We start from the raw sequence: 23941 nt of genomic DNA, 5'->3' as shown, positions 1-23941 counted from the left end.
GTTAGAGACCAGCCTGAGCAACATGGTGAAACCCCATCTCTACCGAAAGTACAAAAAAAAAAAAAAAAAAAAAAAAAAAAAAAAAAAAAAAAAAAAAAAATCCAGGCATAGTGGTGTGCACCTGTGGTCCCAGTTACTTGGGAAGCTGAGGTAGAAGGATCACTTGAGCCTGGGAGGCAGAGGTTGCAGTGACCTGAGATCATGCCGCCGCACCTGGGTAACAGAGTGAGACCTTGTCTCAAAAAATAAAAAAAAGAAAAGAAAAAAAAAAGAATTAGTTCTATCAGTCTTAAGATCTGTCTTGATGTTAATGGTGGCATGTCTGACTTCCCCTTCCCATCACAGCCTGAACTACCTTTTCAGGTCACCTTTGGAATGCCCTTGGCCAAGAGGAGAGGTCCATTCAGATGGTTAGGGGGCTTAGAATTGTATTTTTGGCTTACAATATCCAGAAATACATTAGTGACTACATTAAAAGGAGTCCCCCATAACCATCAGTAGGAATATTTGGTGGCAGTACTTTACAACAAAATTTTTAGTTATGGATGTTTCTAAAGAGAACGAATTTAGGAATGTGATTATAAGGAATTGGTTTCATTCATAGGTTATTAAATACTGCAAATTTTATCACCAATTAGCTATGTGACTTTGTTTCCTTACCTATAACATGGAGAGGGCTGGGTTATCTGACCCACTGTCCCTACGCCCCTTTCTGGATTCTACATGTTTAGTCTTTAAAAAAGAAATCTGTAGAAACAGGGTCTTGCTATGTTGCCCAAGCTGGTCTCAAACTCTTGGGTTCAAGCGATCCTCCCACCTTGACCTTCCAAAGTGCTGGAATTACAGGTGTGAGCCACTGCACCTGGCCCCTGACATGTCTAGTTTTAATTCTCTATTTTCTCCAACACACTTCTTAGAATTTACAGTGATGGCAATCGTGATATTCTCCCAGGCAACTTTTCTAATAGAAGTCATGAGTTATCTTCAGCTTCACTTTATTATAATTTGCATTTAATTTTTTTTAAGACTGTTAAGATTGCCATAACTTTACCAAGTGATTTGCAAGTTCCAGTGCCTGCTAATTAACTCAGATGGCCATGGCAGAAACTGCCTCCCATCAGAAAGGCTGAATCACTCAAGCGCTCCCATCTTTCAAGGGCCAAGTGATTCACCAGCCAAGTTACTCTACAAATTGGGATGAGGAGCGTAGGATATTAGACTTCCTTTTAGTTTTCGTCCCTTCTGGCGACTTAGATGTGGATTCTCCAATGGTGACTTATTTTTCCTTTGTTTTCTTTCCAAACTAATATGTACTTGCTGTAAGAAGTTCAAACTGTACATACTTATATGATACAGAAAGTGGAAATTTTCCTCTGTTTCCCCCTTCCCAGAGAGAGCCACTCTGAACAGTGTGGTGAACATCCAGATATTGTTTTCTTTACATATATTGACATTCTTTTTAACAAAAAGATTGTGCTTACATATACTATTTTGTAATGTGCTTTTGTCTCCTAGCAATATGTCTTGGAGATTTTTCCATTTCATATAGATAAGTCTGTCTCATTTTTAATGGCAACAGGGATTTCCGTGGTATTATTACTTCAGAAGTTACTTAATTTGTTTCCTCCAGTCTTATTCTAGGTAACTCCCAAAGACAAACTTAATGACTTGATCTCAAGTAGGCTACTAGGAGGTGACCTCAGGAAGCTTGAATAAGGGAATGGCAAATGAGACAGGAAAAGGAGGAAAACGAATCAAGGACGTTTGACGAGTGGATATCTGCAGTATGGGGGTCTTCAAAATCACCCTCAGGTTCAGTGATTCACCACAGAACTTGCAACCATTCTCATGGTTACAGTTTATTACAGAAAGAGCATACAGATTAAAATCAGCAAAGTGAAAGATTGCTGCTATGGTCTGAATGTGTTGTTCCCCCCAAAGTCTTATGTTGGATCCTAATCCCCATGTCGGAGGTGATTAGACCATGAAGGCTCTGCCCTCATGAATGTGGTTGGTGCCCTTATAAGAGAAACTCAAGAGAACTGCCTTGCTGCTTCTATTGCATGAGAAGGCACCACCTATGGAGGAGAGCAAGCCCTCACTAGACACCGAATCTGCTGGTACCTTGATCTTGGACTTCCTAGCTTCTGGAACCATTAGGAAATCAATTCCTGTTGTTTATAAGTCTCCCTGTTTATGGTAATTTGTTATAGCAGCCCAGCAGACTAAGAAAGGGGAAAGAGTCCTCTTTGTCACAGGAAAGAGTCCAAGAGAGACAGGTGCAAACTTCCAGTTGTTCTCCTCAACTGGAGTTATATGAGCAGTGCCTGATTCTCCTTGCAAGGATGTGTGACAACAGACTCAGGGTATTGCCACCCAAAGAAGGTCACCCGAGCGTTGGTTTCCAGCATAGTTAGAGAAGGTCGGTCATATAGTCATGGCTGACTATCTGGGTAGCTGAGCCTAGTCTCCAGCTCCTGCAGAGGTCAAGCTAATGTTGAGTGGCCCAAGGTCCTCACCATAAATCACAGTTAGCATAGACAAGCTGACGTGGCTCAGGCAGGAAGCTGCAGGTGCTTGAGGTAGGACACTATGCACAGAAAACATGAGCAGCCTCCAAGGTGGGCTGAGGGGTAGGCAGGGCACCACTAGCTCCAGCTACACTCCCTCAGGGACAGTCTTGTCATTTCCAGTTTTTCTTTCTTATAAACAATGCCCTGGTGCAGGGGTCAGCAAACTTTTCTATAAGGAGCAGTTTTTTTTTTTAATTGACATAAAATTCACATAACTTAAAACTCACCCTTTTGGTGTATATGATTCAGTGCTTTTTAGTATATTTTCAAGGTTGTGCAACCAACACCACTATCTAATTCCAGAACATTTTTATCACCCCCAAAAGGAGCTCTGTGCCAATTAGCTATCACTCCCCATTCCCTCTTTCCTCTATCCTTGATAACCACTAATGGTAATTTCTGTCTCTAAAGATCTGCCTATTCTGAACATTTCATATAAATGGATCATAATGTATGACTTTAAAAACTTGGTACATAGGCCAGCCATGGTGACTCATGCCTGTAATCCCAGCATTTTGGAAGGTTGAGGTGGGCGGATCACCTGAGGGCAGGAGTTCGAGACCAGGCTGGTCAATGTGGCAAAACCCCATCTCTTCCAAAAAATACAAAAATTAGCTGGGTGTGGTGATGGGCGCCTGTAATCCCAGCTACTTGGGAGTCTGAGGCAGGAGAATCACTTGAACCCAGGAGGCAGAGGTTGCAGTGAGCCAAGATCGTGCCACTGCACCCCAGCCTGGGTGACAAGAGTGAAATTCCCACTCAAAAATAAAAAGAAAAGAAAAAAAAAACTTGTTCATAAATGTTTACAGTAGCATTATCCATAATAATAGTCAAAAGGTGGAAACAACCCAAATATTCATCATCTGATGAATAGATAAGCAAAACATGGCATATCCATACAACAGAATGTTAGCTGGCTGTAAAAAGTAACACTACAACATGGATGAACCGGACAGATAGCAGATATGTGAGGCTTTGAGGGCCACATGGCCTCCAAATTATTCAGCTGCTGTGGTCAGTCTGAATAGTTGTCCCCCACCCTGCCAAATTTATATGTTGAAATCCTAACCCACAAAATGATGACATTAGGAGGTGGGACCTTTGGGAGATGATTAGGTCATGAAGGTTGGAGCCCTCATAATTGGGATTAGTGCCCTTATAAAAGATGCCCCAGAGAACTAGTCTGTCCCTTCCGCCATGTGGGGATTCAGTAAGAAGATACCACCTATGAGGAAGCAGCTTCTCACCAGACACCGAATTTGCTAGTGTCTTGATCTTGAACTTTCCAGCCTCCAGAACTGTGAGCAATAAGTTTTTGTTGTTTATAAGCCACCCAGTTTATGGCATTTTGTTACAGCGGCCTGAATGGACTAAGACATCAACTCTGCCCTTTTTGCACAAAAGCAGCATTATGTAAACAAATGGGTTTGACTGTGTCCCAATAAAACTTTATTTACAAAAACAGGTAGTAGTCTACATTTGACTTGGAGGCTCTAGTTTGCCTACTCCTGCTATATAAAATATCCTTGTATGTATATTTTTGTCCAGTTGTGCAGAAAATTCTATGGGATCAATTCCTAGAAGTGAAATACTGAGTCATGAATTATGATGTATTTATTTTGAACAGATGTTGTGAACCACCCCAAAATTTGATCCAACTTGCTTTTCCACCAGCAGCACATGAGAGGACTTGAGACTGAGTTTCCCTTTTTTTTTTTTTTTTTTTTTTGAGACAAGCAAGGTCACTTTGCTACCCAGGCTAGATCCAAGGCAGTGGCACCATCACTGCAGCCTTGACTTCCCCAGGTTCAGGTGATCCTCCCACCTCAGCCTCCTGAGTAGCTGGGACTACAGGCACGCACCACTACATCTGGCTGATTTTTTTTGTATTTTTTAGTAAAGGTGGGGTTTCTCCATGTTGCCCAGACTAGTCTCAGACTCCTGGGCTCAAGCGATCCACCTGCCTCAGCCTCCCAAAGTGCTGGGATTACAGATGGGAGCCACCATGCCCAGTCAGAATTTCCTCTCTTAAATCCCTTTCACAAAGAAGTAGAACCCATACCCATTTACAAGGGAAATTTCTGCATTGTCTTGAACTTTGGAGAGGAAGAAGAAGATAGAACATTTTGCCCCCAAAGAAGAAAACCAAATGGGACCTAAAGTGGCCTCATGATAGTATCTGATTTTAGATTTGAGGCTCGCAGGGAAGGGGACTTTGGTAACTTGTCCTCGTTTGGTGAGATCAAACCTTACACTGGCCACTGAGTGTCATTCCAAAAAGCCTTGAGTGTTATCTATTCATTTTTTTTTTCAAAGGCCGAGAGCTCCTTAGCAATTTCATTTATTAAGCAAAGCTTCCATTCCTATTATTTCTTTTTATAAGTAATTTGCATGTAAATGAGGTCCACCTATGCATACTGAACATGTTACCAAATGTACAAAAAGTATACACGGTCCATTTTTTCTCCACAGAGCTGACAGGTACCCATCCCTCTTGATGAAGATGACATAGTATTTCACGTAGCCTGGTTTTCCCTAAGTCTTTTTGGCTTTTGGACGATGGATGGAGTTTTTGTTTTTATTTTTCCATTTTTCTTTTTCTCCCTCATTTTCACCATTTGGAATTCGTGGTGTGAAATCCACAGGGGAGAACAGAGGCTTGTTAGCATTCAAGCTCTGTTTTTGGATGCATATTTTAGTTGGTTTATATGATATTCGGCATCCCTCCTGGGATCTAGCCCGCCTTTGCTCGGCTCACGCTGGGTGAATCTGTGATATTCCCCATTCTGTAGCCCTTCCTTTATAACACAGGCGTAGCCTGCTTTCCCATTAGTGAGATGGCATGCCTGGACTACCCACACACAGATACAGAATTAGGCGGAACTTGGCCGGGAAGCTAAATCAAGTTAACCATCTCATTAGGCTTGAAAGACACAAATTAAGCTTAAGCTGGGATTAACAGAGAAGCCTTTCAAAGAGACATGCAGCACAACAAGGGGTGGAAGAAATTGCTATAGCCATTACTCTCAGCAAACTTCCACCATTTAATGGAACAGAGGAGACATGAGGTCTCTTTTATAAAAGGTCAACAGACAGAAATTTAGGATCGAAATAGCAGTGTAACATTTGTTGAGCTCTTACCACTTGCTTGGCACTGTGTGCTGAGAGCTTTACACATATTCCATAGAAATTGCACATTGACCTATGAGAGAAGCACTACTAAAATTCCTGCTTAACTGACAAAGAAACTGAGGCTCAGAGAGGTTACTTCGCCTGCCTCAGAGTCCCAGAGCTTGGTCAAATGACAGAGCCAGGATTCGAGCCCAGGATATTTGGCCCCATGGACCATGGCTTAACTTAGTGGTTCCCATTTGGGATGCACTGGCCTCCCCAGGGGACATTTGGCTATGTCTGAAGACATTTTGGGTTGTCACAGCTGTAAAGAGAGCTGCTATCAGCATCTAGTAGGTAGGTACCAGGGATGCTGCTAAACATCCTACAATGCACAGGACAGTTACAGCAAAGGATTATCCCGCCCATAATGTCAACAGTTCCGTGATTGAGAAACCCTTGTTTAATCGCTCAACTGGACTACATTGACAGGCTCACTGTTCCACTAGAACTATCCACTTACAGAGCTCTATATGCAGTGTGGTGATGCTGTGGGATATACGTTTAAGGCTGCATATTGCAGGCGGTGCAGCTATCTGGCAGAAGGAACAGCCAATGCCAAGGCTGAGAGGTAAGACTCTGGCTGGCATGGGATGGCAGGAAGCCAGGTGCAGCTGTTGCAGAGACTCGCAGGAGGATGAGATGAGGGAGTTGGAGTTCTCACCGAGGAAAGGAAAAAGACAACGTGCCCTAAATGATGACCGCCATGTTTGCACTTGATGAATGTGTAGACTAATGGCCTCTGTCTTCTCTCTGCCTTTCTGTTCTGTTCCCCTCCTTCCTCTTGCCTACCTCCTGCCCTCGACCCTCTGACTCCCTAGTTTTCGGCCACAACATGAAGAGCAGCAATGACTTCATCGGGAGGATCGTCATTGGCCAGTACTCTTCAGGTCCCTCTGAGTCCAACCACTGGAGGCGCATGCTCAACACGCACCGCACGGCCGTGGAGCAGTGGCACAGCCTGAGGTCTCGAGCTGAGTGTGACCGCGTGTCTCCTGCCTCCCTGGAGGTGACCTGAGGGCTGCAGGGAAGGCAGCTTTCATTCGTTTAAAAAAAAAAAAAAAGACGGAAAAAAATGTGTCACATACTATTACATCCACACCTGCATACACACTCACAACATGTCTACACACGTCCACACACACAGACACACAGACTCCCCAAGTCCTCTCAGAACTGAGAGGAAGCAGACTATTGGTCACAAAATAGCCGCCCTCAGTCAGTGAGGCCTGGGAACTTTCCAGAAACCCCATCCGTAGTAGATCACAAGCTCAGTGGGCTCTGCCGTCGGACTCATTGGCACTGCCTGTTCTTGTCAATACTCCTGCCCCAAAATGCACTTTCAACCCTCAGGCCAGAGAAAGGACCTCCCAAAGAGTGCCAACCTCCATCAAGACTGTATTATTTACCAAGAGTTTGGCCAGTGTGTGGGAGACCTGACCACTCCCCACTCCCAAAACACACGCCCACTGGGTAACTTCTGAACAGACTGCTGTTCCCTGGGGTTCTTCAAACCTGATACTTTTCTCTAAAGGTGTAAGTATCTTTGTCTTCTCCTTAGTAAATGTGATAACTAGATTATGGACCATTTGGAGAAGCCAAATGGCAACCAAAACTATTCCAGTGTCAGAAGCCCCTCCTGGCTTAATGGAATTGTCCTTGTGTTAGCTCATCCCAGGAAACTCCCTGTGGGCATATATGTGTATGTCTTCGTGCATGTGCCCTCACAGGCGAACACGTGTGTGCCTATGTGTCCTCTTGGAGAGCATGGCGATGGGCTGGGACCTCAGCCCTGAGCACTGCCTTCTCTCTGTCTCTCGTGTCCAGTGAGAGTCCAACCAGTGTCCTCCTGTCTGTCAGAGACCCCACCTTGGATAACAGTAATGTGTGTGTCAAGTAAATAGGATATGATAGAGCAAAAGTAACATTTTTTGACCGAATCATGGTGATTGTGACCCACAAAAGACATACAAAGGACCTGATACATGGATTAAAATGGCTATCACACCCCATCCATGATGATCTTCTTCCTTAGTCATACTCTGAGGATACTTCTGTGTTTGTCTGTGAACCAATGTCATGTCTCTCGTGCTAAGGAATTAGTGTAGTTAGAATAGGTCTTCTCTCTCTCTCTCTTTCCTCTCTCTCTGTTGGATGCTTCTGTATCTTTTTCCACAGCATAATGGCTGGTGTGACGGGGAGCTATTTATTGAAATTAAAGATTATTTATTTGTGCCATGCATTCGAGTTATCTTTTTCTTCATGAACGCAGGACATAGAAGGTGGGAGGGCATTGCAGCTAGTACTGCTGTGTAACAAACCATACTGAACAAGTCAAAACAATGATTTTTTTTTTTTTTTTTTGAGACAAAATCTCACGCTGTTGTCCAGGCCAGAGTGCAGTGGTGCAGTCTCTGCTCACTGGTGCAGGCTCTGCTCACTGCAACCTCTGCCTCCTGCATTCAAGCAATTCTCCTGCCTCAGCCTGTCGAGTGACTGGGATTACAGGTGTGCACCACCATGCCTGGCTAATTTTTGTATTTTTAGTAGAGACAGGGTTTCACCACGTTGGCCAGGCTGGAACTGAACTCCTGGCCTCAAGTGACCCGCCTACCTCAGCCTCCAAAAGTGCTGGAATTACAGGCATGAGCCACCACACCCAGCCTCAAAACAACGATATTTATTATACTCATAGATTTTGAGGATCAAGAATGTTGAGTATTTGCAATACATCTGTTTGACTTGAGCAGTGTACTAATGCCAATTATTCCAGCTTTGCTCTTCTCTATAAAACTTTTCACATCCTCAGGGCAAGATTCACGGTTTATTTAGCTTTTTATTGGGCAGGCCCTGCTAAGGGCTTGACTCAGGTAACTGCTCCAAGGGCCAAAATGGCTTCACCCCTCGGGCTACATTGGGTATTGCAGAGAGAACCTCATGGTGTCTCCCATTCTGGAGTGGAAGTGTTGTGGCGGTCAAGGGGGAGAAGCAGGAAGGCTAGGTTAGGTTGATGTGTTCATCCGTTTTGCATTGCTGTAAAGGAGTACCTGAGACTAGGTAACTTATAAAGAGATTTATTTGGCTCATGGTTCTGCAGGCTATACAGGAAGCACAGTGCTGGTATCTGTGTGGCTTCTGTTGAGGCCTCAGGAAGCTTACAATCATGGTAGAGGGCAAAGGGCGAACAGGTGTGTCACTTGGCAAGAGAGGAAGTGAGAGTGAAAGAGGAGGAGGTGCCAGGCTCATTTAAACAACCAGCTCTAATAGAGTGAGAACTCACTCGTCACCAAGCCATTCATGAGGGATCCACCCCCATTACCCAAATACCTCCCACCAGGCCCCACCTCCAACATTGGAGATCACGTTTCAACATGAGATTGGAGGGGAAGAAACATCCAAACGATATCAGTTAAGTTTTCAGAAAAGAAAAGGAGAAGTGTTTTCCTTCTCTATGAAATGGCTTCATTACTGTGGTTTACAGAAGAAGATAAAAGCATAAAAGAACAAACAAAATAAGTGAATATAGGTACATAATAAGCATTTAGAACTAGAGGTGGAGTCATTGGTGATGAGGCCCAAGAGCTCTGGGCCCGAGAAACCATAGTTCAAATCCCAGACCCACCACTCCTTAACTGTGTACTGGGGCACAAACCATGTAAGTCTTCTGAGCCTCAATTTCCTCGTTGTCCTAGGGTGCCTCAAAAACAGACCTTGACATGAGGACTTGGGTGCAGACCACCCCAGCAAGCGTAAGTGAAGAATAAGGGAAAGGAGAAAAGCAAAAGGCTTCATGAATTAGTACTGTGAGCTCAGTCATGCTGAGGACCCCTGTAGAAAACACTAAAGAGGCCGGGCGCAGTGGCTCAAGCCTGTAATCCCAGCACTTTGGGAGGCCGAGGCGGGTGGATCACGAGGTCAGGAGATCGAGACTATCCTGGCTAACATGGTGAAACCCCGTCTCTACTAAAAATACAAAAAACTAGCCGGGCGTGGTGGCGGGCGCCTGTAGTCTAAGCTTCTTGGGAGGCTGAGGCGGGAGAATGGCGTGAACCCGGGAGGCGGAGCTTGCAGTGAGCCGAGATCACGCCACTGCACTCCAGCCTGGGAGACACAGCGAGACTCCGTCTCAAAAAAAAAAAAAAAAAAAAAAAAAAAAAGAAAACACTAAAGAATGATCATTATGCAGAAGCTGGAGTATTTAATTACTGGCCCTTGTCCCTCCTCATGGCTTAAAGGCTGCCCTGAAAGCATTACATGTTGGCACTTCAGGATTGTCCAGCGTGGTCTGTATAAGCTCCCGTAACATCAGAGAAATCTCTCGGCAGAGGAAGAGGCACATGTGCTTGATGAGGTCAGCTGTGTATGTGCACAACACAGCTCTCTACAGCCACAGGGGAGCCAGGTGGACTGAGGGATATGAGGCAGGGCATCCCCAGCATTTGCCACCTTCATTAGTAATAACAAGAGGGCCGACTAGCACCACTCGAGGTGCCAAACATCACATTTAAGCCTCATGCAGCAACCTTCAGGGGTGTAAAAGAGATGTTAATCTCCTTTTACAAATGGGGAGGCCAAGAATTTTTTCATTTTGTTTTGTTTCTGAGGCAAGGACTTGCTCCATCTCCCAGGTTGGAGTGCAGTGGTGGGATCACGGCTCACAGCACTGGGCGCAATCCTCCCACCTCAGCTCCCCCCGTAGCTGGGATCATAGACCTGGCTAACTTCTTAATTTTTTGTAGAGATGAGCTCTCATTATGTTGTACAGGCTGGCCTTGAATTCCTGGGCTCAAGTGATCCTTCTGCCTCGGCCTCCCATAAGTGCTGAAATTACAGGCATGAGCCACTGTGCCCAGCTGGAATTCAAGATTTAGTAAGTTTAAGTGTCAAGTAACTGCAATAGAGATAAAAAGCCAGCCCAGGGCCAGCTGCCTACCCTGTTACCGGTTGATGATTTGCTGGATTCCTAACCTTAGAATGTGGCCTTATTTGGAGAGAGGGTCTTTACAGAGGTGATCAGGTTGAAGTGAGGTCATGAGGTGAGCCCTCATCTGATATGACTGGAGTCCTTATAAGAAGAGGAAATTTGGCCAGGCGTGGTGGCTCATGCCTGTAATCCCAGCACTTTGGGAGGCCGGGGCAGGAAGATCACTTGAGGTCAGGAGTTCGAGACCAGCCTGGCCAACATGGTGAAACCCCGCCTCCACTAAAAATACAAAAAATTAGCCAGGCATGGTGGCACATGTTTGTAATCTCAGCTACTTGGGAGGCTGAGGCAGGAGAATCGCATGAACCCAGGAGGCGAAGGTTGTGGTAAGCTGAGATTGTGACAGCCTGGGTAACAGAGTGAGACTCTGTCTCAAAAAAAGAAAGAAAAAACAAGAGGAAATTTGAATGCAGAGACAGACACAGAGGGAAGAAGATGTGAAGAGACAGGGAGAAGAAAGCCATCTACAAGCCAAGGAGAGAGGACTGGAACAAATCTTCCCTCACAGCCCTCAGAAGGAACCCACCCTGTTGACACCTCAATCTCAGACTTCCAGCTTCCGGAACTGTGAGACAATGAATTTCTGTTGTTTAAGTCCCAGTCTGTGGCACTTTATTAAGGCAGCCCTAGCAAACTAAGTCAGAGTCAGTGTAAGCTAAACACTCCGCTGGGCTGTGTCATCTAAAAATAGGATGACAATTCTGGTTTTTTTGTCTTATTTTGAGACAGGATCTCACTATGTTCCCAATCTGGTCTCGAACTCCTGGGCTCAATCGATCCTCCTGCCTCAGCTCCCCAAGTAGCCGGAACCACAGGCATGCACCACCATATCCGGAAATAGGGTGACAGTTGTTACCCCTTAGGGTTGATTAGCTGGGAAAATGCCTGCGGAGGATTTGTTTTTTTAGTTGTTTTTGTTTTGTTTTTTGTTTTCTGCCTGCAAAGTTTTACCATAACCCTTGGCACACTGCACGATGGTGATGATTGCTAGCACACATCAGGCAGTGTTTGCTGGATGATCAGAGGTAACAGTGGTGGACAGATCAGAGCCTTTCACATCTCCAGGAATAGAGCTCATCAGGAGATGAGACGGATGTGTTGAAAGGTGAAGGAAGGACTGAGTTTCTGTAGAAACCTGCGCCCAAGGTGCCCTGTTGTGGGCTGCCCAATCGTTTTTATTGGCTTCCTCCTCCTCTTCAGGTAGGAAGTGGGAAAAGAGATACACAGTCCACTTAAACACCCTCTTTGGAATGGGAACTTGAGTTCAAAGAAAAAAAGCTGGATTGGAGATTTTTAAACTCACTTCTACTTTCCCAGGACCATCCAAGAGTCCGCTCATCTTCTTGGGTGAGGCAACATCCCCCCTCCCTCCTTGGCAGTGACTCCGAGCTCATGGCTGACTCCAGGGCACCCCAGGATTCCAGCCCACACCTTGGACTTGGTAGAAGCTAATGACCCCTGCCCAGCTCTGCTCACATAGGATGGGTCCCAGGGTGCTGGGAGTAGCTATTTCCTGGGCACTGATATTTCACTCCTAGAAAGCTGGGAATCACTGCAAGAAAATTCCCCTCCCCTCCCCTCCCCTCCCCTCCCCTCCCTCTCCTCTCCTCTCCTCTCCTCTCCCCCCTCTCCTCTCCTCTCCTCTCCTCTCCTCTCCTCTCCTTTCCTTTCCTTTCCTTTCCAGGTGGACTGTCATCCACTGGCAGTGGGATATCTGCCCTTTTTATGATCAAAAATACCATTTAAAAATAACTCTGGAATGATTTGTAAAAACCGAAAATTTACGCATAGAAAAAAGACTGGATGGCAATGCCCTATAGGTTGGCAGCAGCGGTCCTTTGGGTCATTATTTTACTATCTAACTGTATTAGTCAGGGCTCTCAGAGAGACAGTACCAGTAGGAAATATGGAAGGGGATTTAATTAGGGGGAATTGGCTCACATCATCAGAGAGGCAGAGAAATCTCAGGATAGGCCAACTGCAAGCTGGAGAACCGGAGAAGCTAGGAGCGTGGCTCAATCCCAGTCCAAAGCCTCATAACCAGGGAAGCCAACAGTGCAGCCCCCAGTTAGACCCAAGGGGCCCCTGGAGGATGCTGGTGCAAGTCCCAGAGTCCGAAAACCAAAGAACCTGGAGTCTGATGTCCTTTTAAAGGCAAAAAGAGGAAAAGTGTCCCACTCTGGAAGGGAGAGAGAGATCAGAAAGGGCCGATCCTCCTTCTTCCTGTTTGTTCCAGCCAGACCACCGGTCAATCGGATGGCGCCCACCACGCTGAGGGCATCTCCCTCTCTCGGCCCACTGACTCACACGTCAGTATTCTCTGTAAACGATCCCCAAGACATACCCAGAAACAGTGCTTCCCCACCTGTGTAGGGATCCCTCAACCCAGTCAAGCTGACACCTAAAATTAACCATCACAAGCCTATCCCTTGTCAACCTGGCACCCCCGCATGTCTCCTTAAACCATACTTAATCTCCAAATAAAGACAATTACAGAGTCATGCTTCCACCTAACATGATACAGCTATCCAAAGTACAACCAAAAATGCGCGAATCCCATCCCCAGAAGAGGAGGTAAAGTTCTTGAGTGATGTTTACTCTTCTCCCAATATTCCATAACTGAAATACTAGGATGTAAAATTGACAATGCTTAAATGCTGATATAAAGTTGATAAATCTGGCTGGGCAGGGTGGCTCACGCCTGTGATCCTAGCACTTTGGGAGGCTGAGGTGGGCTGATCAATTGAGGCCGGGAGTTTGAGACCAGCCTGGCCAACATAGCAAAGCCCCGTCTCTACTAAAAGATACAAAAATTAGCCGGGCGTGGTGGTGCATGCCTGTAGTCCCAGCTACTCGGGAGGCTGAGGCAGGAGAATTGCTTGAACCCGGGAGGCGGAGGTTGCAATGAGCTGAGATGGTACCATTGCGCTCCAGCCTGGGAACACAGTGAGACTCTGTCTCAAAAATAAATAAATAAAAATAAAGTAGATAAATCTTATGTTACATGATAAAAGAATTAGACAGAAGAGAAAATGAAGATATTTGCTTAATATATGTGTACATATGCACAAGGGATTGAGAGATGCCCTGTATATATAATGGTTTCTTAACCAAGTAGGGAGGAAATGCTCCTATAATTATAATCCTCATTTCTGTAACTGGTGCAGGTCATAGCTGATGTTCATAACTACCTTCTACTACCCATTCTGTATTCCCTTTGCTTTCAGCAAACACCTCAGCTGGTCAAGATTTTTTCGTTTTTGTTTTTGTTTTGTTTTTATAGAGACAGGGTCTCCCTGTGTTGCCCAGGCTGGTCTTGAACTCCTGGGCTCAAGCGATCCTTCCACCTCGGCCTCCCAAAGTGCTGGGTTATAAGTGTGAGCCACTGTGTCAGCCTGCTCTTGGTTTGTTATGAAGCAAGGTGACCCAAACTTTCATTTCTGAAGGGTCTGGGCCATTCATACTTCTGCCTAGACTGGGTTATTGTAGTTTCCCATCGTCCTTAATTACAAGGCATGGTAATACTACAAGACATCCTATGGGATCTCCTGTATTCTGGACATATTTTTCCGTTTCTCCATTGTAGAGTAGTATACAGTTTCCCCTTAGTAGTCCAGATGAATCACCCTACCCAACACCATAACTCCCTTCTCAGCCTGTAGACTCAGAGCATGAGCAGCCCAAAGTGGCCAGGTGGCAGTCTTAACTTTCAGGTCAATAGAATCACTATTGTGTCTCCTGGTAGAAGCATTCCTCCCTCCGGAACTAAGACCTCTAGGGCAGCAGAACATAATGTCGTGGAACAGGAAGCAAAAAAAAAAAAAAAAAAAAAAAAGAAAAGAAAAAATTGCTAGTGGATCACTAGGAGTAATGGTGAGTGGAGCTGCTCTTATGCTCACTCCTTGATTCCTGGACCCGTGAATACTAGCTATCAGAGAAAAAATACCATATCTGATTCACAGCATATACAGCCTTCTGGAGAACCTTGCCCCACCCCTATAAAGTATTGTTAACTAGCTGGCTGTGATTTCAAAAGACCATTCCACTGTTCCATCAAGCCAGCTGCTTCAGGATGGTAGAGAACATGGTAAGATCAGTGAATTCCATGAGCATGAGCCCGCTGCCACACTTCTTTGGCTGCAAAATGAGTTCCTTGGTCAGAAGCAATGTTGTGTGGAATATCATGATGGTGGACAAAGCATTCTGTAAGTCCACACATGGTAGTTTTGTCAGAAGCATTGCGTGGAGGGAAGGCAAATCCATATTCAGAGTCAGTGTCTATTCCAACAAGGACAAAATGCTGCCTCTTCGATGATGGAAGTGGTCCAATATAATCAAACTGCCACCAGGTAGTTAGCTGATCACCCCAAGGAATTATGCCATATTGGGTGCTCAGTGCTGGGTTCTGCTGCTGGCTGATTGAGGACTCAGCAGTGGCCACTGTAGCCAGGCCACATTGATGAGTGGGAGTCAATGTTGCTGAGTCCATGCATAACCTCCGTCCCTGCCACCATGGCCACTTTGTTCATGATCCCACTGGGCAACGATGGGGTGGCTGGGGAAAGAGGCTGCCTGGTATTCATAGAACAGGTCATCCTATTCACGTGATTATTAAAATCCTCCTCTGCAGAGGCCACCCTTTGGTGAGTATTCGCCTGGGACACAAATACTCACATTTTTTGCACACTCGGAGAGGTCTATTCATATACCTCATCCCCAGATTTCTTTGTTACCAATCTTCCAATCACGTTCCTTCCAAGTTCCTGACTATTCAGTCAAATCATTGGCTATAGCCCATGAATCAATATATAATCACATGTCTGGCCACTTCTCCTTCCAAGTAAAGTGCACAACCAGGTGCACTGCCCAAGGTTGTGCCAGTTGAGATTTCCCTTCACCATTATCCATTGGAAATGTCCCAGAAAGTGACTGTACTGCTGCCGCTGCCCACTTCTGGGTGATGCCTGCCTATTATGCAGAAACATCTGTAAACCAGACCCCAATCTTCTCTTTTCTTGTCATCTGATCATAGGGTACTCCCCATGAGCCCAAAGGTGCAAGCTGTGAGAGAGAAGATAGTGTAGCAGGAGTGGGGATCTGGGCATCTGGTCCACTTCTTCTTGTAACATACTTGTGCCTTCAGGACCTGCTCAGGCCTGATCACATATACACCACTTCCATTTGATGAGGGAGTGTTGCTGTGCATGTCCAACTTTATGTCTTGGTGGATCAGATAACACCTAATTCATGATGGGCAGCTCAAGTGGCATGAGAGCTTGGTGACCCATAGTCAAGAGTTCAGTTTCTACTAAGGCCAAGTATCAGGCCAAGAGCCATCTCTCAACAGGAGAGGAGTTATCTGTGGATAATGCAGGGCCTTGCTCTAAACTCCAAACAGCATCCCCATCTGCCACTGACACCTTAGGCACCATTAGATCTGCTGGATCATAAGACCCAAGTGGGAGAGCAGCTTTAATAGCAGTCTGGACCCATTACCAAGCATTTTCCTGTTTGGGGCCCCACTTAGAACCAACGACTTTTTGGGTCACTCAGTGAATGGGCGAGAGTAACACACCCAAATGAGGAATGTGTTGCCTCCAAAATCCAAATACACCCACAAGGCATCATGTCTATTTCTTGGTTGTAGGAAGGGCCAAATGCAACAACTTATCCTTCACCTTAGAAGGAGTATCTCAACAGGCCCCTTACCACAGGAATCCTAGAAATTTCACTGATGTAGAAGGTCTCTGGATTTTAGTTGAATTTATATTCCACCCACTAATGTCTTACCAATAAGTTCAGAGTGGTCGCTACTTCTCACTATGTCCAATTAGCACAATGTCACCAATGTAATGGACTGATGTGACACTTTGTAAAAGGGAAAGGCAGTCAAAATCCCTGCAAACAAAATTATGATACAGGGCTGGAGAACTGATGTATCCCTGAGGTAGGACAGGAAAGGTATATTGCTGGCCTTGTCAGCTGAAAGCAAACTACGGTGGATCCTAAAAAATGCATTCGCCAGGTCAATAGTTGCATACTAGGTATCAGGAGATGTATTAATTTGCTCAAGCAATGAGGCCACATCTGGTACAGCAGCTGCAATTGGAGTCACCAGTTGGTTAAGCTTATGATAATCTACTGTTATTCTCCAAGATCCATCTGTCTTCTGCACCAGCCAAATAAGAGAGTTGAATGGAGATGTGTTCTCCATCCATACTGAACACCGAATGGAGAATCACCACTCCTGTGTCTTTCAAGCCCTTGATGATGGCACTAATCTCTGCAATCCCTCCAGGGATGCAATATTGTTTTTGATTTACTATTTTTCTACATAAAGGCAGCTCAATGGCTTCCATTTGAACTTTCTCTCCATAATAGTCCTCTCTCCATAAGTTAGGGGTCCATGTGGGGATTCTGCCAGGTGCTAAGTATGTCTATTTCAGTTAAGCATTCTGGAACTAGGAAATGTTTAATAACCATGGGATGGGTTCCAGGACCCACTGGACCCACTGTAAGTTGGACCTGAGCTAAAGCCCCACTAATTACCTGACCTCTGTAAACCAAAAAGTGTGTGAGACAGATCTCGATCAATTTAGAGGTTTATTTTGTTAAGGCTGAGGATGTGCCTGGGAAAAAGAGATGCATGTTAGAGTAGAATCTACAGGCTGTGCTTTTTTCCCAAGACAATTTTGAGGACTTCAATATTTAAAGGGAAAAGAGGGGCAGGAGGGAAAGGAGGAAAGAAAAAAAGAGGGGGAAGATACACAGTGAAGGGAGCGGTCACATTCTTGTGAGGCTCTGACCAGTGCTCAGTGAATCCACATTTTACATGTGAAAAGGAATGAATGAGAGGAAAAGTCAATTATGTATTCATCTCACACTCAGTAGATCTACATTTTACATAAGATAAAATAAGCATGTGAAGTTATAGCTATCTGGTTAGGAACAAAAGAAAGGCAGTTTTTGCATTACTCAGTTCCCAAGCTTAGCTTTTCTCCTTGGCATAGTGAATTTGGGGTCCTTAGATTTTAATTTTCTTTCACACCTCCAAAAACCCCTACTTTGACTGGAGGACTACAGTGCCCTTTTTGGGTTTCCTGGAATCAATGTCAGTTAGAGCCAGTGTTGTAGTCCCCAAAGTTCTGATGATTTCCCTTTCCCCAGTGCACAGTTACCTATGGTAAAAGGCCACAGGTCCCTCTGGAGAAGGATGGGGAAAAGATTAACAGCTTAAATCTTCAGTAGTTTCCAAGGTCCTTCCTCAGGGAAACTCAGCCTCCCCTTCTTTCAAAGGGTTCTGGGTCTGTAGGCTGACTCAAGTCTAGAAAGTGATTGAGGGACCATGATTCCCTGTTTTTATGATTTAAATTACTTTTGTTCACTTGACTTGAAAGTTTTCTGCTTACATAGATCAAATAAGAATGTAGTAGACTTCCAGGGCCAGACAAGGTGACACACATCTGTAATACTAGCTACTTGGGAGGCTGAGGAGGGAGGCTCACTTGAGCCCAGGAGATCAAGGCTGCAGTGAACTGTGGTTGTACCACTGCACTCCAGCCTGGGTGATAAAACAAGATCCTGTGTCTTAAAAAAAATTTTTTTTAATAGCTAAAAAAATTAAAAATTTAAAAATAAAAATAATTAAACAAATAAAAGAATGTGGTAGGCTTCCCATCTATTTCACTTCTAGGATCACTATGATTAATTAGCCAATGCCAACAGGAACACGATGATTAATTAGCCAGTGCCATAGGTCAACAGGAGGCCAACTATTCTGGTTGTTGCTTTGCCTTCGTGATCCATTATGGTAACCTCGCCCATCTTGCCTTTGATGGTTAGTGCTGCTACTTGGCTTCTGCCACCCCGGAATCAATTATTTCCATTGCATTTCAGTTTTCCAGTTGAGTGACTGCGGTTCCCACTGTAAGGTCTGGCCTACAGAGAGGAACAATCACAAAACTCTTCAAGGATGCTAGTGTTCCCCTCACAAATCCATTTCTCAAGCATTAGTCAAAGGCATATTTTCTGGTCCTCTCCAGTGTGAGTGAGTAGGTTTTATGTGACAAATCTACTCTATCATCCCAATCTCCCTACACCTTTAAATCTCTTCCTGCATTAAACCAGGGGAGATCAGGCATCACCAGCTCCATCATGGTGGGCCATCTTTTGATCCATGTTTCAGCCAACCAGTCAAGAAATCAAACTATTAACATCTTTTCTAACTCCCCAAGCTGCAACACTAATGCAGACTCTCTACTTAGTGAGCTTATGTTAGTAAATTAGGCCTGATCCAACTTTCTGTTCCTTCCACCATTATCCCACATCCTGAATATCCTTTCCCACACATGTTCTCCAGATTTCTGCATGTATAAATTAGAAAACTCATGTAGTTCTTCTGGTGTGTAGCATACATTCTCATGGGTCACACTTTGTGCCTCACTTTTATGGGCCTGCTGGGATTAGAGACAGGTTATAGGTCTAGAAGTAAAAAGGGGTGGTGGAGCTAGATCCAGAGGAGAATCCGCATTGTCTTGCCTGGCAACTGCCTTGGAGGAGGCCACTTCTGTTTCCTCAAGCAATGCAGGGTTTAATCCCCCTAGACAAGGGGAATTAACTTATAAGACCTGTAAGTGGTATAAGACCTATACCACTGCAGACAGTGAGGCCTCTTCACTTGGGAAACAAGATTCATCAGAATTTAAGAGCTCAGTGCAGTAAGCTACGATTGTGCTGCTGCATTCCAGCCTGAGCAACAGAGCAAGACACTCTCTCTCTTTTTGAGATGGAGTCTTGCTGGATCACCCAGGCTGGAGTGCAATGGTGCCATCTTGGCTGACTGTAACCTCCACCTCCCAGGCTCAAGCAATTCTCCTGCCTCAGCCTCCCGAGTAGTTGAGATTACAGGTGCCGGCCACCATGCTTGGTTAATTTTTGTATTTTATTTTATTTTATATTTTTTTGAGATGGAGTCTGGCTCTGTCGCCCAGGCTGGAGTGCAGTGGTGTGATCTCGGTGCGCTGCAAGCACTGCCTCCTGAGTTCACGTCATTCTCCTGACTCAGCCTCCCAAGTAGCTGGGATTACAGGTGCTGGCCACCACCCCTGGCTAATTTTTTGTATTTTTAGTAGAGACGGGGTTTCACTGTGTTAGCCAGGATGGTCTCAATCTCCTGACCTCGTGATCCACCCTCCTCGGCCTCCCAAAGTGCTGGGATTACAGGCGTGAGCCACCACGCCAGGCCAATTTTTGCATTTTTTAGTAGAGATGGGGTGTCACCATGTTGGCCAGGCTGGTCTCAAACTCCTGACCTTCAGTGATCCGCCCCCCTCAGCTTCCCAAAGTGCTGGGATTATAGGCGTGAACCACCATGCCCGTCCAAGACCCTGTCTCTTAAAAAAAAAAATAGGGGTTCAGTATTCCAGCCTCACCAGAATCCTCCCACACATCCCTCCCAACTCACAGGGCCCATTCTTTCCCAATCAGTACCCTCACCTTAACAGTAGACACTCTGAGGGACTGAGTTTACCTTTCAATGTAAGTCAGCCAATTGCAGGATGAGGGCTTGTGTTTAATTTTCAGCACTTTCAATCCTATGACTATACAGGAGAGAAGATTCTGCTTCAGGGCACACTTAGAAGCTTCCAGGCTCATTGTGTGTATCTAGAGCTGAGAAATTGAGTCCCTGTCCTCATTCTTTTCTTTCATCACTTTGTCTACGGATGTTAGGAGCAACTAACCCACATCATTCTATGCCTTGGCTTTCTACAAATGCTCAAAAGTATCATGCACAGGGTCACTAAATTCCTTGCTTCTTATTAGTAGTGAACTAGGAGTATCAAGTGCATTTATTTTGTGTATCTCTATTAACAGTTCACGCCATGGACTATCAATGCTCTCTGTACTATGAGAAGTAGAGTCTTTAGCATTTTGGGATTTAATCAGATTACAGAGCCAATTCCAGCAACCCCAAAACCAAGTAAGGAAATTCATTCTTAAAATTGTTTCTGTAAATGGACGGGCACGGTGGCTCATGCCTGTAATCCCAGCACTTCGGGAGGCTGAGGCGGGTGGATCACGAGGTCGGGAGTTTGAGACCAGCCTGCCCAGCATGGTGAGACCCCATCTCTACTAAAAATACAAAAAAAAAAAAAAAGCTGGGCAGGGTGGCACATGCCTGTAATCTCAGCTACTTGGGAGGCTGCAGCAGGAGAATTGCTTGAACCTGGGAGGTGGAGGTTGCAGTGAGCCAAGATCGCGCCTTTGCACTCCAGCCTGGGTGACAGAACAAGACTCCATCTCAAAAAAAAAAAAAAAAAAAAATTATTCCTCTAGAACTACCTCCTGGTACGAAAATCTGTTTTCGCGTTCTCCAGAGAGACAGCCAATAGGATAGATGGAAGGGGAATTATTGAGGAGGAGGTGACAAACACAGTCACAGAGGTGAAGTCTCAGGATAGGCCAACTACAAGCTGGAGAACCAGAGAAGCTGGAGTGTGGCTCAGTCCAAGTCCAAACCCTCATAACCAGGGAAGCCAGCAGAGCAGCCTCCCGTCAAATTCAAGAGCCCCCAGAAGCTACTGGTGCAATCCCTAGAATCCCATTACTGAACCTGGAATCTGATGTCCAAAGGCAAAAAGAGAAAAAGTGTCCCACTCTGGAAGGAAGAGGGAGAGCAGAGAGAGGACCAATCCCCTTCCTTTTGACCATTTTTTCCAGCTGGCTCCCTGCCAGTTGTATGGTGTCCTCCCACACTGACAGCAAGTCTTCCTCTCTCAGTCCCGACTCCCATGTCAATCTCCTCTGGCGACGCCCTCCCAGACACATTCAGAAACAATGCTGTCTCCGGGATTGAGGCACCCCTCAATCCAGTCAAGTTGACACCTAAAATTAACCATCACATCAACTTGATACGTTCCTACACAGTATTTTTGAAGGTTATAAAGTGATCTAATGGTAGCTCACATATATAGGATGCTTATCATGCGACAAACATTTTTTCTAAGCACTTGTATGAGGGAAGTATTGATTTCTTCCCATTTTGCAGTTGAGAAAATTGAGGATTAGAGGGGTTATATAATCACACAACAACAGGTCTGGAGTCTGAACAAGAATGCATCTGAATTGAAAGCCATGAAATGAACTGGCATCTATTGCCTCTTTTATAATTGTGGTGAAGGGGTAGGGGACTTTGTTTAATCGATAAACAACATTTTTTAAAAGCTAGGAAATTAAGGGAGATAGATGATTGACAGATAAATAGATGATAGAGATTAGATAGACAAACAGACAGAAGGAGAGAGATAAATGAGAGAGAGAGGGAGAATCTTCATGGAACTTCAAGATGCCATGAACACAGTGTATGTACTGGGGGAGAGGAGAGATAGGCCACCACTCAATAAATACAACTGTAAGAAGCCAGGAATACATACAGTGTAACAAAGAGATGCCTACAACCTCCAAATGACAGCAAAGATCATATTCGTTAAGTGGAGAAATTGTCTACTTTCTGGCCAGAAAGCTTGAGATCTAGAAGAGAGATTGGCAAGTGACAGCCCGTGGGCCAAATCTGGCTCCTTGCCTATTTTGGCAAATAAAGTTTTATTGGCCCACTGCCTGGTCCATTCCTGTATTTCTGGCAGAGTTGAGTAGTTGTGACAGAGGTTGTATAACCCACAAGTCCTAAAATATTTACTGTCTAGCTCTTTTTTTTTTTTTTTTTTTTTTTTTGAGACAGAGTCTCACTCTGTCACCCAGGCTGAAGTGCAGTCACGATCTTGGCTCACTGCAGCCTAAAACTCCTGGGCCCAAGCAAACCCCCTACCTCAGCCTCCCAAGTAGCTGTGACTACAGGTGTGCACCACCACATCTGGCTAAGATTTTATTTTTTAAGTAGAGATGGGGTCTCACCCTGCTGCCCAGGATGGCCTCAAACTCCTGGCCTCAAGCGATCCTCCCACCTCAGTGTCCCAAAGTGCTGGAATATAAGAATAAGCCACTGTGCCTGGCCTGTCTGCTTCTTTATACAAAAAGTTCCCCACCCTGTCGAGAGCAGTGTTTCATAAACTTTAATATACACACAACCCACCTGGGGAGCAGAATTGACTCAGCAGGTCTGCGGGGCGGTGGGGGGCCTGAGATTCTGCATTTCTGATGTGCTCCCAGGAGACCCCTGTGCCGCTAGTCCATGGACCATACTTGTGTTCGAGGAAGTAACAAATATCTTGTGTCTCCATTCAGAGAGGGTACATGAACTGATTTATAAAAACCTTCAGATGTCACAATACAACACAGATAATTTAGGAGGTTTATTTGCCAAATCAAAGGATTCTCCACTTATTAGAAGGATTTCCAGTGGCCTGCTTTGGACCACTCTTCTCCTCCCCACTTAATGTGTCCACACTCAGGGAGACATTGCTATGGTTTGAATGTCTGTCCCCTCCAAAACTCACATTGAAATTTAATTGTCATTGTGATGATACTGGGAGGCGGTACTGGTACTGAGCAATCAATGGGCTTGCTACCCAGTGTGCACAGAGACCAATATGATGGCACTGGCTTTTAAGAAGAGAAAAGCTTTATTGCTAGTCGACTGGCAAGGAGACAGGAGGAAATGCTCAACTCTATCTCCCCAAACTGGGGTTTGGGTCAGGTTTTATAAGCATAGGGTAATGAGGTATGATCTGATTGGACGTTGCAAAGAGATGATGTGGGGAGGCATGACCTGATTGGATCCTGCCATAGGGTAACGTCAGAGCTCAATCCGATTGGATTCTGGATCCTGTCATGTAGTGTCTGCTTCTGATTTCAGTCCCTGCTCCTCAGTCTGAGCACTTAGGTTCCCCCTGTGGTTGCACACTTGGTTCATCTGGGCGTGCTCAGGTTACGTGACCTTCAATCTGAGGGTCCACGGCAAATGAAAAACAACTCACAATCTTATTACGTAAAAGTTGAACTAGACTGGTCCGATGAGGTTACAGGACTTTTAAGAGGTGTCTGGGTTATGAGAGCTCTTCCCTCATACATGGATCAAAGATGTTATCACAAGGATAGCTCAGGTATGGCAGGAGTGGGTTCATTCCCTCTTTAAAAAGCTCTCTCTCTCTCTGTGTCTTGTCTCTCTTTTACCCTCTCACCTTCCACCATAGGATGACTCAGCAAGAAAGCCCTCACCAGATGCCAACACCTTGATCTTGGCCTTCCCAGTCTCTAG

At 45.2% G+C, this 23941-nt stretch overlaps 2 protein-coding genes across 4 annotated transcripts in view; both read left to right on the top strand.

Annotated features, from left to right (window-relative positions):
- SYT17 (synaptotagmin 17) overlaps window positions 1–7986 on the top strand; it is a 93373-nt gene extending 85387 nt beyond the window's left edge. For all 3 annotated transcript variants that reach the window (XM_050775015.1, XM_050775016.1, XM_050775014.1), the window contains exon 8: window positions 6566–7986. In XM_050775015.1, the coding sequence (XP_050630972.1) occupies window positions 6566–6762 (197 nt within the window). In that variant the 3' untranslated portion in view covers window positions 6763–7986. The remainder of the gene's footprint in view (window positions 1–6565) is intronic.
- IQCK (IQ motif containing K) overlaps window positions 1–23941 on the top strand; it is a 959718-nt gene that overhangs the window by 361613 nt on the left and 574164 nt on the right. The gene's annotated exons all lie outside the window — the stretch shown is intronic.

This window comes from Macaca thibetana, chromosome 20 (assembly GCF_024542745.1).
Source record: "Macaca thibetana thibetana isolate TM-01 chromosome 20, ASM2454274v1, whole genome shotgun sequence".
Lineage (NCBI taxonomy): Eukaryota > Metazoa > Chordata > Mammalia > Primates > Cercopithecidae > Macaca > Macaca thibetana.
The sequence above is the reverse complement of the archived record's forward strand: the minus strand, read 5'-3'. Positions and strand labels throughout refer to the sequence as shown.